At 40.9% G+C, this 19,724-nt stretch overlaps 1 protein-coding gene across 1 annotated transcript in view; it reads right to left on the reverse strand.

Moving 5' to 3' along the window:
• The window catches only part of alk (ALK receptor tyrosine kinase), a 247,122-nt gene that overhangs the window by 35,785 nt on the left and 191,613 nt on the right, over positions 1 to 19,724 (reverse strand). The window contains exons 6-11 of the mRNA XM_038729365.1: positions 19,113 to 19,244; positions 13,971 to 14,105; positions 13,118 to 13,221; positions 10,144 to 10,316; positions 8,437 to 8,531; positions 2,867 to 2,983 (exon numbers count right to left, since the gene is read on the reverse strand). Of these exons, the coding sequence (XP_038585293.1) occupies positions 2,867 to 2,983; positions 8,437 to 8,531; positions 10,144 to 10,316; positions 13,118 to 13,221; positions 13,971 to 14,105; positions 19,113 to 19,244 (756 nt within the window). The remainder of the gene's footprint in view (positions 1 to 2,866; positions 2,984 to 8,436; positions 8,532 to 10,143; positions 10,317 to 13,117; positions 13,222 to 13,970; positions 14,106 to 19,112; positions 19,245 to 19,724) is intronic.

Raw genomic sequence — 19,724 nt, forward strand, 5'->3', positions numbered from 1 at the left:
GTTTCTGCTCAGCATAAAAGATTTTCTTGGTAGACTGAGTGGCCTTTGTCTGCTGACTAACCTTCGCCTGTGGCTCCAGTTCAATGCATAATCCTGTAACATTACCAAATCATGTTAGCTGGCCAGACATTAATGTCTGATCTTTTGCTGTCCCTGTTTGACCCTCGAGAGACAAACAGGCCGATCTGTGTTCAAGAATAAAGAGTGGCCCACATCACAGATATTTAATCAGACAAGTCGCTGCACAAAAATAACTATAAATTAGCATATTAGGGCCCTGACCCAGTAAGTTGACTATTGGTCCATTTTGATCTGCTGATGAGCATTGTTGCTGTCTCTGACCATCACCCCTACTTTTTGTGATATGCCAGGCACCTATTGTTCTAGTCAGTTATTAGTGGCTGTTCAGCAGAAGGAGTGCTGTATGCTAAATCAGCGTAGTAGGCAGTCAGTGAGAGAGATCACTCAGTCTGGCTCTTCAGGCTTGAAAGAGTACATCGATTTTGCATTACGCTCCTATAACATCGTCAGACTCAGACTGCACATTTTAGTCGATGCAGCAGAAGCAGATAGGGTTGGGCGATATGACAGCATATACCGTGCAACAGTAAAAATGTGTCCACCGGTAGAGATTTGGCGATACCCTTTCCACTGCACGAGCTCAGTATTTCCCCTTCCATCGCCTTAACGTGACCCCCCCGAAACAAAATATTTTATTTATGATATTTACCTCATTTATGTGCACTCATTTCACTTCAGCTCAGTGTGAGAGCCTTTACTGCATTTTGCGGTCATTTATGGTCATGCTGGTTTCTCTCCTCTCTGCTCTGTTCTCTGAGGCTTAGCACACATGAAGCGGAGCAGAGAGAATATGTGTAGTAAACGTTAGTCGAGTTGATGACAAGTTGTTACATTAATGCTGAAATTAAACTGTGGTGACTTTAACCAATTGTGAGTAATAAAAAACTTGACTGTGACTAGCAAAAAACAATTGTTTTGTCTATGAAGCTTGACAAAAAAAAATAAAAATCAGTCAACCTAGGGGAAACACTGCTTAGAGCCTCTGCTATATATTCGGTGTTATGTAACAAATCGTGATTGTAAAACCCCCGCACCCCAGCAAAAAAAAATTCACATTATACCACCCTGTGAAAGCAGGTTTTAATGACCACGAACATTCTTATTATTGTTTTTAAGTATGCTTTGCACCTGCCTTTTCCCCACACTCACTCACACACACCTACACCTCAGGTAAACCCCTGCGCTTCCAATTACATCGTCCATCCCGATGTTTCATTATAGACATCGTCTAAAACACCCTAATACATACCTTTACCGTGATACAAAATTCCTTATTCTATTTACCATGATAGATATTTTTGGCCATGTTTCCATCCCCTAGAAGCAGAGACTTCATCTTTTTTATTCCAGTTAATCTTTTCAAACCTGTTGCCTACATTACCCACAATGGTACTTGCTAAGCGGGTTACAGAGGTGTGGTAAGACTCCATACCCACCAATTTTTTTCATTTTCAAAGTTGTAGTCACAGCTCCATTTGGAGCTACAAAAGGTTTTGTATAACTTTTTCATTTGCGGTAGTACTCCCATCTAAAATCAGGGAAGTTCTCCTTTAATAAATCAGCAATACCTCCCATTGGTGCAATCGGTCTTTATTTTCACTTCTGCCTTTTCTTCTCTTCTCTATGGAAAATAACGCAGGCTAACAGTCTAACACCAGTGCAAAACAAACAATTTTTAAACTGTACCTTTTTGTCAGACTTATTTTTGTCTTCAGAGCATATAATGAGATTTCTCTTTTCTCATGTAGACTCAGAATGTATAATGGCTGTGGTCTTTACATGTGCACCTTGACGATGCAAAGCAGTTTATCAGTGGGTCTTTCAGGGCCATAGTGTGTGAGTGATTCCTCTAACCAGTTTCAGATGGAAGGCACACCTCTGTACCCAACAAAATTGATTTGCTGGGCTTTAACAGCTCATGAATGTCATAAAAGCCTTTTATGCCGCCTGGGGGAAGAAAACAAGATACTGATGAATGCAATTACAATCCTAGAGTGGGGGAACACTGTCCAGACCAAACATCAGATTGGACTGGAAACTAGTCCTCAAAAGTCACCAAAACAGACAGAAAGTTCACTTTCGTTCATCATTTGTATATGTGCTATATTGGAAAATTATTTTTGAGAAAAAGGAGTATCCATTAGAAAAAATGCATGCTTAAAAAATATTTTCCATATAGTGTAATTCTAATATGGTAATGCTTGATGTCCAGTTTATCTCTAGCGCTTCAAAGCTACTAGCTAAAGAAATGAAAGAAAATGTTTGAGAGCACATTTGAAATTAAAGTAACTCTAACTCATGACTTTAAATATAGAAAATGAATCTGTGCTTGTCTTTACCCTTTTGAAGCGGGGGAGTGAGAGAGTGCGAGGTGGAAAATGTCAAGTCTGTGTAAGTGGCTCCATTGACATTCTCAGGAGACAAATTGAAGGATTTTACACTTCAAAACTGCCCGTCCTGCTCCATTTAATGCCAAAGGAGATCTCTGCAGCACTCAATCAGATGTGGACATGGTGCAGACCAGTAGGGGGCACACTTACTTTGTTCCATGCCCGTGTCATGCTCGGCACGTGTAGAGTAATTGTGAATCATTAATGCATGCAAGCATATGTGTGTGTGAGTACGATGTGTGAGCAAAGGAGAGTGCAGGAAAGACAAAGAGAGACAGAAGGAGAAACAGACACAGAAAATGTTTTTCAACGTGGAGAATATTCTCCTCTGGCATGAAAGGCATCCATCTGTGCATCACTTTCACTTTACCCGCAGTAATCAAGTCCACACTTACGGTAATCAGCGATGGGGTTCATTAAAGGGCTTCCAATGGATGGGGGTGTAGTCTTGATGGTCGGTCTAAACGGCAGCCCTGTAGTGCTGGTGACCACTGGTGGAAACTCGCCATTGGCTGAAATGAAATATAATGCATTTATTGAAAAGGTAGTACTTTCTTTTCTTCATGTGCAGCAAAGAAATCCTGTTGCTGTTACACTGAAGAACTAAGCACAGTAGCAGCAGACCCCTTACTGGCTCAGAAAATGCAGAACCACCAGCAGGGGTCATTCTTTCATTTGTACAACCAGTGGCCATACAGAGGGAGTAGAAATCATAACATCCAGCTCCTCACCATCTCTCCGTTCCTACAGTAGTTGGGTAAGCACATTCAGTAAGAGCGTTTTGCAGCAATCCATCAAGCCTCCAGCCTCACCGCCTTCCCACAACTGAGATCACAAGCTTGACGGTACCTTGATCTCTTTCCACTCAAATTCCCACCCAGAATTAGGTCTTCCAGGCAAATGGCTGGCTGATTGGCTATTACGGCTCAAGATAGAGGAACTCTATTTTTTTTGAACCACCATAACGGTCGGATGCTGACCTGGAAAGTCACCTGTTCCCATTCTTTCGTTTGGGTGGAAGTGGAGAAGCAGGAATTCCAATGGTTGCTTGCCTGAATCAGTGAACAGATGAATATTTTTCTTTGATCAAGTCCATGCCCTGCAATCAGCAGTATAAAAGATTGGCCCGAATGGTGTTAAAGAAATGTGCTGCCACATCTTATCAGGGACTGCGGAGGCTACAGGAACAATCAATGCACCGCTGACAGCTGAACATAACAAAATTCATTTTCCAGTATTTACTCAAGGAAGGGCTGAAGTGACAAAATCAATGTCCATGAGTATTACAACACTCTAATGCACAAAATACATTAAAATATTAAATTCAAATAATAATTTGCCAACAGTGGTCACTGAAGACATTGCAGAGCACGTACCATTTCCTTCAACTTGTTGGGTGTGTACATAAAATGTGAACACTTTTGCATTCACAGCTGCTATGAATGTGCCTGTGACTTTAAATCTGTTTCTGTCCAGCATCTCATGTCTTTGATGTACTGTTCTGTAGAAAAAAGCCGTCTGTGGCTCAGTTGCTAGATGACCCTTGTTGGCTGCTGTGAAAGCAGCAGAGTTTTGTACAAAAGAGGTTATTTCTGAGTAGTCAGATAAGGTTCAGTGTGGTGTGTGGAGCTGATAATGCTGCCATCATGCAATGTTATGACACCAAACAAGAGCATGTGTTTAGATCTTGACCTGCTGCTTTTCTGCTAGTCCTGCCTCTCATTTATAACTTTTATAACAAAGCTGGATACAGTATTCGCCACCCAACGCGGCTACACTGCCTAGTCAGCTTCAGAACAATAGAAATCATTGTTGTTTCAGCCAGACTGCCATAGTGCTTCAGTCTATCAACACCAATGAGAGCCTTCCTTATGGTCTTTTCATTAAACACTTTCTATGTGCTCGGTGAAGATTCTTGAGGCATGCAAACAATGTAATGTAAATGATACTGTGTATGACCTGCATATTAAGTTCTATTTCTGCCCCGCATTTTGAATAGGATGTTCAGAGGATGATTACATGCTTTCTGGGCATATTTGCATTTCATACGGCAAAGGCAGAGAGAATGTTTCTGGTTGTAGACTGGTCTTGTGGAGCACCACAATAGCATACAGTTTGTTTACACTGTAGCTGCCTGATATTCTCCATTGGGTGGCCCCTAGAAGGCAAGCAGCAGCAAAAGGATGATTTAAAGGTTTCATGAGAGTGTTTTCTTTCACTTGCTTAGCTCCTCTAAGCCACAAGTACTCCTGGAGTAAAAAGTTGCAGCTCCAGATAACACCAACAACCCATTAATGAACAGGTGGTGTTTCAAAACCTATTACCTAGTTACACGAGCTGAATATCAAGCAAAAATCCACCTATTAAGTTTCCTAATTGTGGTGAGCCAACGAGTTGCCCACATAGTGTCATTTACCTCCTTAGTGAAAACAAATCATGCCTGCTTTCCCTGCCATCATTCTGGGGGTGTCAGGGGATGGAGACAAGACTTTTCATCTTTATCTCTAGAATCATTTTACAGCAAAAACACTCCCTCTTCTCCATCCAGGCTCCCCTGTCACCTCAGGCTGAAGGCTCACCGTTTATGACAATATGGCAGGGGGCTCCCTCAACAGCTGAAAGGTTTGGAAAGCTACTGTGTGGCCCTGTTACATTTGGTCCGAGAAAACCTGCTTTGAGTTTGTGCTAATAACTTGACATGAATACTATTTGGGCTTGAGTTAAAAACTACACCCATTGCCATCTTGGTTAAAATATATATTATTAAAACCAATCAAAACTCTTCACCTGGTGGTCTCTACTGAAACTTTAGAATAGAGAAAGCTTGTAATTTTGGCTTCAAAGATTAAAAAACCTGAGAACTGCTCACCTAAAATCTGCCAGCAAAAAATCAATAGCTCATTCCATAGCCTTGTAATCCTCAAATAAATATGATCGTCTAAGTCTCCACTGCTTGGGAGCTTTGATACAGATAGAGTTTATGTGCAGATTTGATGGATCACATACAGCTTGCAAGTATATGTTTGATTGTTTAGGTGAGCAGAGGCACTCTACACAACACTGTGTCTCTGTATGTTACACCTTTAGATGTGTTGTTGTGTACACAACAAGTTCCACGACTTTTTATATCTGCAACAAAGTTGCTAATAAGGCTCACTGCATTGTTATTCTGAGCATGGGGTAACACGATACAGCAAGGCTATGGAACAGACAGAGCTGGAGCACACAGCATTGGTATGCTGCTGCAGCAGGAGAAGGACTCAGCAGGTCCACCACAGAGCAGCATGAACCAGAGGGCAGGGCAACAGCCGGCGTGGCTGTCACTGTTCATTAGCGGGGCGCCGTAAGCTACCTGAAGCCCACCAGAGGCCAGCCACAGGGGTAGGAGGTGGGAGGGTGGTGTGGGACACCTCGTTTCCACCAAGCCATGATCCCCAAATATCTCGAGATTGCAGTGCTCTGAGAAATATCCACACTACAGACGCATCATGCTAACAGTCAGTATTATTCCTCATCAAAAAGCGGGACTCAACAGCTGGCCTGCCATCTAGCATATTCAGAATATATATGTAGTATGTTTGCTCACATGCAAGACAACATACTAATCTGATAACTTGCATGTACAGCTTCTATGTATGTATCTAATGTATATGTCATCACTGTGAATACACGGAGGATTGTTGAGAATCTGTACTTACTAGTCCATGGTGTGTCTCCATGTTTCTCAACACCCACAGGTGCAGGTGGTAATTATTGAAACAAATACATTTTAGTAACCCGTAGTTGTATTTCACAGGTCGAATTTCAACGGCTGACCAACCCGTCAGCACGTAACTGGAATAGAAAAACTAACTGGACATTTACTGTACATGATTCACAAGTATGTGAATGGGTAAAACACAATTGAACTTTTTCCTATTGCCTTCAGCTCAACAATTAAAACTCCATTTTATAATTGTAAACCTTTTGAGGAGCATGGATGTCAAGGAGCAGCAACAGAGGAGGCACATTCACAATGTGATGTTGGGGAGCCTTTATAGAGGCAGCTGGTACTTCTGTTAAACGTGTGGAAAAAGAAGTGATGGTACACGGCAACGAGAAAAGAATGAACTTCCTGTGCTGTCTAACTCATTAAACTAATTCAATGATGCTGGTGAAGTTTAAATGATAAATCTGACATCCAGGTCCAACACCTGAAGGGCAATGGAGGCATCATGAAGCACACATGCTTACCAAACTATACATCACACTAAAGCCAAGAGAAGTGTAGAAAAAAGGCCAAGGATGGCTGGTCTTCTGCATAATGTGTTCGCGGTATGTTTTCCCACCAAAACAATATACAGGGCTGTGTCATAATGCTCAGGGATCCATCATGCTAATCACTCACAGCGATCACTCTTGGAAATGACGTCTTGTGCTGAGCATCAGCATCTCCCATTTGCTGGTCTTATTAATGGGCGATAAAATGTGAGTGTGTCAAGTGTGGCCATAGGTAATGGATACCTGGCCTAGATTAAGAGCTTGCCATCTGGAAAGTGAGCAAAGTGGGGATAGATGATCCTTCAGAGCTGCCATACCAGTGCTGCTGCTCCAGAGGACATAAAATACAATTGGCGTGCAAATATCTCATGGAAAATGTCATCTCTTTAAATAAAGAATCTCTGACCTAATAAGCCAGTGTTGATACAGGGCAATGGTGACCCTGCTCCAGTATAGACCAACAGCACTTTCTCACATCATATTCAGATGATGTTATCTGCTTGCATTTTACAACATTGAGATTATAGCTGTGGTTGATGAATACAATAAGAAAAAAACATAATCTAAAGGTGAACAGATATTAGATTGTGTGTCAGTAACTTTTGCCATTTCTTATTTTATGTATGAATGAAAACTGGTATCTACACAGTCTGTTTTAATATCTCTAATTAATCACAACTGAACCGTTTTCAACATGTCATCTTTAATTTAATCGTTAGTAGTAGTAATGTCACCATATCTTCTCACCTTAGACAAAAAAACTCGACAGGGTCAGTTTTACCCAGCATCACAATGTATCGAATTAAAGCAGGGAAAAATCAGACTGTGCCAGAAGGTGCCACCTGTGCCCCCTGCCTCTTGAGTCTAATTCTTGGCCAGGGTGTAGTCAGTTTAACACAGCTTCATTTTAACACTGTTCTCCCTGTTGTCAGAGCCATTGTCATTACTATTCCTGTCACAGTTCAAACAGGTTCCTCCAGATAGGCAGAGATGGAGGGAGGCTCTGAACTCCTAACCTTCCACTCTCCTGATGCCTGACTTGGTTGTCATCTTGCTCCTGTTTTTATACTGATAAACCATCTCAATTATAACACAAAAATATCCAGAACATGAGGCGTGACCTTTATAAGCCTGATGTACAACATTGGAACAAAAGCCCTATCAATCAGCAAACTATATTAAGACAGATTTCAATGTTCTGACATTTCAGAAAAAAACATTTGTGGTACTCAAAGAGAGAGTGCCAAAGAAATGTAATATACATCATTTCCATTAAGTTTAGTTGATATATCTCTAAGCAAAGCTGCAGTACTCTTAGCAAAGATATTATTTGTAAGAGAGGAGTAGTGTGAAGTGTAAATGACTTGCTAGCTTTTTTTTTTTTTAACAGTCTTTCAGTTGCACAAAAGAAGACAATACACTGTATACTGGCTATGTCAAGAGAATTGAAATGAATAAATCATGGATAAGTAAGCCCTTGATGAATGCTCCAAAATGTACAAAACTGCTACTCAGTCAAATCGTACCTCTGTAAAACATGAATATAGGGCAGACCTGTATTGATTATTAAATACATTCCTTTTGCCCCATTTTGCTTGTCACGGTCAATCAAGCCGGCTATCAGTCAAACAGTTCCATTAATTGAACCACGGTCTGATGAAGTAAGGGTGTAAAAGGAAAGACTCAACATTTTTAGAGTACTCACATGCCAGGAAGCAGTCCATACTGAAAGAGATGTTGTCAAGAGAGATGGTTGAACCGGGTCCAGGTCCATCTTCTGTGCCGAACTGCAGCCAGAACCTGCAGAGGGACAGGGCAGTTTTAACTACCTCGCAGCCTGTGAATGGTTGGATAGCTTCTGACTGAAATGATGTGAAGAAGAATTTATCGTGCTTTCAGAAAAATGCCAGTGAGAGTTGGCTTTGGAGGGTGTGCATTGAATGCCTTATGACAGCTCAGTCTGTATTGTTAAGAACTATTCCCTTTTTCAGTAGATACAAAAAAACAAAAACAAAAAACAGCTTGACACATTTTCTGGTTCCGCATTACATTTTATGCATAAAATAATTTAGGCAGGCATGGTTATACATGCAAGACATGGGCTATACGTCTAAAACCTTCAAAGGAATAGTCTGACATTTTGGGAAATACGTTTGTTCGCATTCTTGCCAAGACTTAGATGAGAGTATTGATATTAGTCTAATGTTTACATGGTAAATATTAAGCTTCAGCCAATAGCGGGCCAGCTTAGCTTAACATAAAGACCAAAAACAGAGGGACTTTCAGGCCGAATAATTGTATTTCCCAAAATGTCAAACTAGTGCTGTGGAGCTAAACACATTTTTCAAGTGTAAATGGTTTTGTGGTTGGAGAGTTTGATCAGTATCACTCTGTATATTGATTAGTTTTACATTTTCTAGCTTTAAGACAGTGATGCCGACAAGAAGTGATTCTATTCTATTATTCTATACCAGAGTACGGTCTAGACCTGCTCTTTAATGAAAAGCGCTATGAGATAACTGGGATTTGGTGCTATATAAATAAAACTGAATTGAACTGAAATGAATTCTCCGGCTGTAACTGCCAGTAACACAACCTACAGCAAAGCAAAAACACTTCACATTCAGAGTCTACATATACTGTTTGTTATGTCCTGACTTCTGTCTGCACTTTAGGCTGTATTTCTGATACTATTTAAGCTCTACAAAGGTCATTGTGCAAAGAGTGGCAGGTTCACCCGGTAGTTGCAGACATGACATTCTAATTAAGAGCACAAGCACAGCTGACTACATAACCCAGGAATCAAAAATTAATCACTCTCAGGGGAGCAGGATTATCTAAGCTTGAATGGCAAAGAACCCCCAGTCAGGCAAACAGAGATGAACTGCCTCATCTAGGGTTTCTCTTTTTTTTCCTTCTCTTTATTCTATTTTGTTTTAATTTCTCTCTTTTATGAGGGGGAAATCAAGGCCATAGCTAATTGGAAGGCAAGCAGAGTGGGTAGAGCCTTGTGTATTGATTCCTACATTCTATCACAAGACAAGTGGAATAAAGGAGAGGAGGATATTTTGTACAGCTGTACACATGGCAGTTCCGTGGCATAAGACTGGAGTCCCTATGGGATTCATTAATTTTGTCGAGTTGAGAGGAAATGTTTCCCAGAAAATGGAATGTAAATGTTGAAAATCTGCATTTAGGAGAGGTGAAAAGAAGGAAGAAGAGCCTCTTGGTTCTGTTTCCCTTCCTGTGAGAACACTTCAGTATTTGTGTGAGTGTGGTGGAGGTTTGTTTGGAGGAGGGTTGGGTGACTTGTTTGCTCTTAAACACCTCAAAGTGCCAGTTTGACACTTCAGTCAATCCAAACAGGCAGCTTTGATATAATCAAACTGAAACAGGTGAGCATCTGTCGTACCAGTCTGCCAGGCCGTAAAGGGGAACTATGACGAGTTTCCACCCCCTTTCAGATTTAGGTTCACTGGCTGAATGCCACAGCATGCGCTGCTCCTCAGGGCCTGTACTGTTCTTCACTATCCACAGAGACAGCGACCCCTTCTGTAAGCCTCCAGAACACAGCCAGAATCGCACCTGTTGAAATAAGTATGAATACTGAATGAACAATGCACTTATATCAAAATTTATTTTGCAGTAAAGGAGACCACAGACTTGGAGTGTTGATTTTTAAGTTATGGGAAATAGTGTGTGTCAGTACATTAAATACCACAGCAAATTTAACTTCCTTTGAATATTTCTGAATTGAAGAAAACCAGCCAAGTGTGTTATCCGTCAAGGAAGGGAATCACTTAAAATTGCTGTGAGATCAATCAGCAACAACCATCTGTTCAGTTCTAATTATTCTAAGATTAATAGAATTCAACCAGGATCATGATTTGAGTTATTTTGCTATATATGCTGCTCTTGCCTGTTCCAGCACAAATAAATCTCATTTTGCTGTTTCCAGGGGGATATGATTGGTGTAAACCTGCTTAATATTAACCAACATATAGGATGAATTAAATACAAAAAGCAAGTCTGAATCTAAAGCTTAATAACAAGCATGGGATGTGACCATGTCCCTCTACAGCAATTTAATTTTATTGGAGCCGAGAACATTGTTTCTTGCTTCACCATCTAAGTGGAACAGACGCTGGCTTTAGCCTGATGAAAAGTACACATAGAGACAACACTACCCAGACAATCGAATTGAACACTTTTATGCTGAGCGCTTGTATTGTGTTTGTCAATAGCAGGTTGTGGTCCTTATCATCAACTGCTAGACCACATGGTGACCGTTTAAACATCAAGATTGCAGGCACTGCACAGTGCACACTGGGCACGACATGAAAGTGAACGTGGTCTGTAGCTAATACCCAAAACTAATATCCTCAACATAGTTGTCCAACAGCAGACAGGCTAGATTAAACAGCACCGGTTCAGTGTAGTGAGAAGGATTTAGAGTGTTAATCTGGAATCGTGGCTAATCTTTGGCTGTGTGCCAAGAAGCTGGGAGGCAAGGTCTGCAATGGTGCAGTGTTGCCTCCAATGCTGTCCACAAATATCCGACACCTCTAAATCACACCTGAGAAGCAGCATGGGTCTCCTCCCACATTTCTATTCTTTTCTTTTTCTAATATTTCTCTGTTTCTCTTGCATACCAGTTCCTTTGCATGCTTTTCTTGTTTATACTTTATTTCTTCTCTTTCTCTCTTATTATAGTGTTTTCTGACCTCTTGACTTTTGCCCCACCTTCCCACCTCCATCCCTCCCCTCTGTCTCAGCTTCTCTCACCCCCCAATCACTCCCTCCCTTCACAAAGTACACATGCAGAAGGCCAAAGGTCACTGCACTGAGCAATATTAAACAAACTAATATAACTCTAAGTGCTAGATGCAACCACATCAATCAAGACTTCACTCACGCAACCACCCCCAGAGACCTGCTCTATGAGCATCGTGATCTGAATAATGCATGACTTCTAATATTTTCAGAACTAGGTCTGCAGATACAAGATGACGAGGTCAAACTCACTGTCTGTTAGTATCTCTCAGGAAATGCAGATGGCACAGTGTTAACTTAGTGTCTTGACACATTATTATTTGATTTTTCAGCAGTTTCTGAAGCAATTAACATATCAAATTATTCCAAAATTTCTACTCCTACAGCAACAAGTGTTACTAAACAACACTGTTAAAAATGCAGCTAAAGGGCTTTCTATGCAAATTCAATTGATTTTTTATACCAAATACCCCTAAATATCTACACAACCTACAGTAAATATCAATGTAATAATAATCTTACTGTACTTTATTAAAGCTGCTATGATAGGACAGTCATTGATTGAGGGTGAGGTTTAGCCAACAGTCAATTGGGCACATAGAGTTTGAAGAGCCAAACTGTGAGGTAAATTAAACCATGCATTAGTGCTGAATGATTAATTGTTTTCAAATTGAAATTGCGATCTGATAGAACTCGATTAGCTAATCACGAAGACGTTTTGTGACAGATCTGCTCACCAATCACATGCTTCTGCTGTTACGGTTCTACTCAGAGCGGGCACAGGGCGTGTACAATTTACTACAACAAATGAAACTAGAGGAAAACGTGTAGGATAAAGGCGCCAGCCGAACAGACACAGGTGACGGCTATGATGCGATTTCGTCCGGCGTCAACAAACAATGAAGCAGCGGAGCATTTACCTACACGTTGTCGAAGTGTTGTTAATTTGTCACTTTGTGTACTTGAGCTACAGACAACAGCTCTCTGTAGGCTAATGTTACACATCCGCATGGAGCATTTCAGAATAAGAGCCTTTTGCCTGCCTGCTTTTGCTGACTTGTTCAGATTTTGCTAATTTGTTCAATTGTCTCTGCTTTTTGTGCTTCTACCATTGCAGTACGTAGGCAAAACAGCACCTGCCCTGCTCTTTATACTGTTTAGTTTTTAGAGATTTCCACTTAAGCAACTCCAGCAAAACCTGCATTAGATAACGTATAATAAAAACGTAAAAATATTAACAAAGGTTATGTAAGCAGGCGACTTTTAAAACAAATCATCTTAAGTATTACAAAGTCAGTTGGAGTTTCACAGTTCTAGCATTAGCTTACGCAAGCTAACTGAAGCTGATAAACTCCGCCAGCTAGAAATGAGACGCCTGTTTTTATTTACTTCTTTGCGAAATCTAAGAGTAATTTTTTCAGTGGCAAATCTGGCATGTTACTGCATACATGCCGTGTGCAAACAGAATGCTCGACAGAAGTAGCAGTAGTAACTAAGAGGGTTGAGGCTGAGTAAACCGCCAGTTGTGCACATTTGATCACGTGCTTGTATGTGCATGTCTGAGAATGGAGACGATATTTACTCTGTGGAGAAAACACTATGCTTTTGCTCACCGTGCATGGGGAGTTTCTTAGAGGAGGAGGGAAGAGAGGGCTCCTCAGTAATGCTGAGCTACGCGGGCCTTTGGACTGGCCTCCGTCCACACTGAATGTGGCACCTTCAACACACAAACACATATTAAACACACAGCAGAAGAAATTAAATATCAAACACATACATTCAGGCTATATTAATTGAATGAAGTCTTACAATATATGCGGACGTTCTCCCTTTTTTCTCCCTTTGCTCTACTTTGATACAACCTAACTGATCTAACTAAAGGTTTTTAAAAGAATTCCTAACAAAATAGTATAGTTCAACAGTGAGAGCATCAAACCTGACAGTGAACAATGGTCATCTGTCACTTCAGGTAATTGTGCCAAAAATATACTCCGAAGACCAAATCTCCAAATATACTATAAAACTAGAATGCCTTATTTATAGTCTTGCCACATCTGAGATGTCTGTAAACTAAACCAAGACGTTAAAATCTAATCGAGAGACAGACTCGAGTCACTGCTCTGACAATGAACTGCAGATGTAGGCTCGGAGTATACATGCTGGAGCTTTCAGACCCAGTGGGATTCTGTTTGTAGCAGCGCACCGAGCTCTGAACAAGACAACACGTCCGTGTCTGACACATCAGAGGTTTTGGTTTTTCCACATTCATAAACTGTTAGACTCAAATATTCAAGGTCATTGGTTTAAATTCAAGTCTTGCTTTTCTGTAAAATGTTCCCATTTGAAGTCCATTTTAATGCGATACAAACACTGCTGTTTACACACTTAAGACAGCCTGCAAATAGGCCATTTCATTATTTGATCAGAACAGTGTTCATAATATCATAAGAGACGTGTATGAGCCACCTGATGATGGGCAGCTCTGTCTGTTAGCCTTGGCTGGTGACAGGAGTCGTCTCCAGGAGAGACCACGGCCCGTTATTGGCTGCCAACTGCACTCGCCCTCTTCAAAAGAGCAGTAGCTGCCATTGAGAAAGTGGCCTGGAGAGAGACAGGAGAAAGAAAATATCAGGGGAGTAGGGGAGAAAAGATAAGAAGGGGTAGGGGTGCATATAATGAGTGGATGGACCCAGCAGGGGGTTGAAAGAAGAGAGAATGGAGTGAACAGTGACAGCCAAACTGCCAAGGAGAAAAAGGACAGGGGCGGGGCGGAGACTGGGGATCAAGGATTTGAGCGACAGTGAAGGCGAAGAGGTTGAGAGGAGAGAGGCATGCGTGGGGTGCAGACTAATGGCTCACAGGACTCAATGTGTTGGTGAGAATTAGGGTTGAGGTACGGTGGGGAGGGGCCTTGAGGCTCTCAGAGTGACTCTAGAACCACAAGCAGAAAATGGAAAAGGCATGAAGTGTCTAGAGGGGGAGAAAGGAAAGAGTAGAGGGTGAAGGAAGGAGGTCTGAGGGGAAATGAGAAAGCCGAGTTGGTGACATGATGTGTTTTGGGGGTGGCAATCAACTTGAAATCACTTCACAGAATGGCATAAGCCTCGGAAGCATTTCGGCCACTGACTTCAATTTACAAAGTTATTCTGTACAGTAGCACTACAGTGAAAATGGTTAATTGGATTCTGTGCTTGTGTAACCTCAAAAAGAGATAGGCATGTCTCCTTCTTTCCACACACTGGCTTAATGAAAAAGGGCAAAGTCCTTGATTTGCAAACAAGGTTTCTCCTTTTATGTTTGGTTAAGTAACTGACAGAATAAATCAAATACAACTTAGGTAGTGCAAATATTTAAAGACCCATTATTTTGCCAAAGGCACATTTTTTGATTGAATTTTTCACTTTCAGGACTATTTTCCGGTCCATCTTCACTTACAGATAACAGCTGTGTGTGTGTGTGTGCGTGCAGGTGTTTGTGTGTATTACAGTGCTGAACTTGAAATCAGAGAAACTACATTTTTGTGTTCTAAAATGAGGCACTTTCTTTTACCTTGAATACCTTAATGTCTATTAATGACAAATCTGTTAAATCATTCCCTTTTTCTATGATTTTAGGTGTTGCTGAATGTTTAAAATTCATATCAGACTTAAACCTTCAGTTGAGTTTCTGATAGCAACGAGGTGGGTTTGAGTTCCATTTCAGTGTTTTCACCTTAGGTTTGCTTTATAGTCCTTTTATCCCGAGCTACTGTCTGAGAGTGCCCATTACCTATAAGAATCTCTGAGGGCCATGATAACAATGTGCTTTTTGGAAATAGCATCATCCAGATAATGGAAGTGAAACTGGCCCGAGCAGACATCATAAAGCAGGTATTCTTCAGGAAGAAGACCTAATATCATGAAACCAACACCTTTTCATTTTTATTTTAAAGATGCAATGTGTAAGAATGGAGACTAGTGTCAAATTTATACTTCTGCTGTTAGCTGGTTAACTCAGTTAGCTATGTAGCTAATTTAGCGGTCCCATTAGCTTACTGATTTCAGAATGGGCACCAGAACTGGAGCCGGGCAAGTGGGCACCATAGCTCGCACACATCTGCACACTCCATTGATACAAGGCAGGATGGATCCATGCTTTCATGTTGTTTACATCAAATTCTGACCCTACTATCTGAATGTTGCAGCTGAAATAAAGACTCATCAGACCAGGCAATGTTTTTCCTATCTTCTATTGTCCAATTTTAATGAGCCTGTGTGAATTGTAGCCTCAGTTTCCTGTTTTTAGCTGACAGGAGTGGCACCCGGTGTGGTCTTCCGCTGTAGCCCATCTGCTTCAAGGTTTGACGTGTTGTGCGGTCAGAGATGCTATTCTGCATACTTTGGTTATTTGAGTTACTGTTGCCTTTCTGTCATCTCAAACCAGTCTGGCCATTCTCCTCTGACCTCTGACATCAACAAGGCATTTTCGTCTACACAACTGTTGCTCACTGGATATTTTCTCTTCTTCGGACCATTCTCTGTAAACCCTAGAGATGGTTGTGCATGAAAATCCCAGTAGATCAGCAGTTTCTGAAATACTCACACCAGCCCGTCTGGCACCAACAACCATACCACGTTCAAAGTCACTTAAATCCCCTTTCTTCCCCATTCTGATGCTCGGTTTGAACTTCAGCAAGTTGTATGGACCACGTCTACATGCCTAAATGAGTTGCTGCCATGTGATTGGCTGATTAACTATTTGTGTTAACAAGCAATTGAACAGGGGTACCTAATAAAGTAGCCGTTGAGTGAGATAAAGTTAGAAAAAAATGTTTTAAACTCTTACACATTGTACCTTTAGTAATACAAAGAAAACATCAACACTGATGCTATAGTATGTTCTTCTGTTATGTTTTTCCTCAAGCAAATAAATGCTTCTCTGAACTGGAAAGTCATGTTCTTCTGTGTCTTGTGATATTATGAGTCACTTTCCTTGTTACGTAAACCAGTTAGTGTCACTTAGATGTTCTTCATACGAAGCAGAGATTCGAAGTCACATCATATGATAGCTTCTCATGACATAATTAAAGACGTCTGTGATGATGTCACATCTGCATTACCTTTGCTGCTTTTGTTACCCAAGCTATCATTCACAACTGTTCCACATCAGTCTAGTTTTGACACTTTCAAATAGATTCAACCTGACTTTATCTAACTTTATTTAATGAGGTGTGAATAAGGCTGACATAACAGTGTCATTCCTATTTTATGAAAACAGATATGAACATTACTTATTCTTTATGAAGTGTCATTTAGTTATACGTGTCACTCTACACTACTCTACTGATGTCTGTCATGCCAACTTGACGAAATGACACATCATGGCTATATGGCAGGCTCCATATAATAAAGTGTGATTACATTGGCATATGCTCTTATGATGTGTCATGAATAATTTCCTTACCTCACATAATGATAGAGTTCATGAAGATATAATAAAATATTATGACACTGTCAAATGGAATAACAGTGTTGTAACACTGAAATTATTACAGTTACCTTTGATACTATAGGTCTGAAATACTCAGGTGAACAGAAAGAGGTGACATGTTTGGGGCTAGTCTGGAATCAACCAAAGAAAGCCATCATAGCACTGGTCTCACTGTGTAATGAATGATCTTTGGGAGGACAGTGATGTTTCAAGAAAAACAAAAAAAATAAACTTGCAGATTCCTATTTAAAATTCCTGCTTGCACACACCTTTGATGCAAGCAGCATTTCTCTGTAGTTGCAGGGAAACGGCAGTGTTGGAAAGCAGTGGGGTGTCTGCAGAATTTAGCCTGACTAAAATCAACCTGAGGAAGCTGTGACTCTGAAAGAGTGGAGGATGTGTTAGTGCATAATGATGCAGGGGCAGGATGGTGATGGAGATCCACAGGGACTTGATTTTCCTTATATGTCAGGAATCTTTGTGATTGACACAAGCTAAGTTTGTTCCTCCTGCCTCTCTCTGCTTTTTCCTGTTAACGAGCCTTGGCACAACTTATGAAGGATTTAAATAGATCAAATCAGATGAAGATAACTCGTGGAAAGATCATAAAGAATAGGGTATCAGAGAGGGAACACTATGTGATTTGGGTAGCAGGGGGTAATTGTGACGAGTGAAGAAAATGAAAAGGAACATATACAGTGCTGAGGTACAGTAGTAGACTGTGGGTGACAGCGAGAGAAGAGACACATATGAGATATGAGTGGACTGATTATGGATTGTCGGTCCTTGTCCTTAATCAAAAAGGATATTACACTTTTAAGAATAGATAAACACAAAGATAACCTTCCTTCAAGACAAATGACAGCTGTCCTTCATGTGTGCACTCATTATGAGGGCACACAGTGGAAAGATGTTTGGATATGTAGGGAAAAGAAGTCATCAGATCTAAAACATTTCCCAGTCGACTCACAGCATTAAGCCTTTCCCTGCAACAACCATCAGTCTGTGGCAAGTATTATAAAAGCCCTTGCATGCTCTGTTTGTTACTGATGTAAATAAACAATTATAAGACTTATTATGGTCTTCTTAACACATAATTCGGGAATATTATTATTATAACAGAAATATTCATATGTACATAGTATATAAATCTGTTGCTGTAGATGATTACTGAATGAAGCCAGTGGTGTGTGCGAGATTTTACAGATTATTATTTATGCTCACATTTCCAGTTCTGGCTTTTAGAATCAAAATGGCTTTTACAATCTCTCTCTCTCTCTCTCTCTCTCACACACACACACACACACACACACACACACACACACACACACACACACACACACACTTCATTCAAATGGAGATTATACCCTTGGGTTAGCCTCTCAGACCAATTAGCACTGATAAGTCCTCCTGCAGTAGAAAGAGAAACTGCGCCTGGCTGAAATTTTCACCCTCTTATCTCTCAGCTCCCATAGTTAGCAAACCTATAAGCACAAGGGAGCAGCCATCGTTTTAGTGCCAAATGGGAGGCTGACCTGCACTGTGGGTAGGAGCAAATTCATTCAGCTCAGTTTAATATGGGTGAAAAAAAGGGAAATCAAAGTACAACACAAACAGAAAACTGTGCAGGGTTTGTGTCTGTAAATCTATAAACTGTGTGTCTATAAATCATGAACACAATGTAAAAATGCATGAATGCAGGTAGGACTGAAAAAGATCCACTCGCACGGACACACACACACACACACACACACACAGAGCAAGGCCTGGGGGACTTCACTTGTGAATAAGATGTCAGCATGCTTGGTGTTCCTCCTAGGCCTCGAGAAAAGCAGAAAACAAATGTGCAAAGAGATAGAAATAACCATAGAATATGTCATGGGCGAGAAATGCTAGCCAAGTATAGCTACACTGCCTTTTTTTCTACTATTCCCTTTGTCTCTTTGTCTGAAAAGCTTAGGCACTCCGTTTTTGCTCTGTTGGTTACACAGCAACAGCTTCATTAAAGACGATTCACTCCGGCTGACCAACTTCACAAATCAGCCGTTGTGATCCAGAAGTGAATGCAGAAAGGGCAGCGGACACGTGAGCCTTTCTCTTGCACGTTGTTCACAACAGCTGTGTTCATGGTGTACTCACGACATAGGTCGCCTTCGTCGTCGCCGAGTGGACAGTCTGCACTGAAGTCGCACAGTTTAACCAGTGGGATCCCAGGTCCTTGGTGACAGTGGTACTTGCCCTCCAGTGTGATGTTCGGGCCGGGTGAGGACTCTGGACGGAGGAGGAGCAAAAGAAGAAAAACAAAGGAAACTTCTCATATTAAATGTTTCCTCACACAGTCATTGTTATGTTACCTCTCGCAAAGCAAAATGTTTCCACAGCGCAGTCAGAGTGTAGAATATTATTTGCTTGTTGGCTGCAAAATCAGAAAATGAAACAACAACAAAAAAAATCTACTTTTGGAGGCGAAGAAAAATAGCTCCCGATTATGTTCCAAGTTTACTTATTGAGTATCACTGCTAGATTTACATGTAAGACACAAAACACAAATCAGTAGCTCAGGGAAAACACAACCTACAAACAGTAGAAAAAATGCTGTATGCAGCTACATAAAAGTACATCAGTCAGTGACAAAGGCTAGTATAACCCCTGACTGTAAACCCGGTATGACATCCACAGACTGCCTGTAGCATCATAAATAACTTGGCCCAGGCTGCATAAGCATCTGGTTTTGAATACAGTACATATCCA

The sequence above is a fragment of the Micropterus salmoides genome, unplaced genomic scaffold, assembly GCF_014851395.1.
Source record: "Micropterus salmoides isolate LMB-PRFRI ecotype aquatic unplaced genomic scaffold, ASM1485139v1 Ms_hic_scaffold_19, whole genome shotgun sequence".
Lineage (NCBI taxonomy): Eukaryota > Metazoa > Chordata > Actinopteri > Centrarchiformes > Centrarchidae > Micropterus > Micropterus salmoides.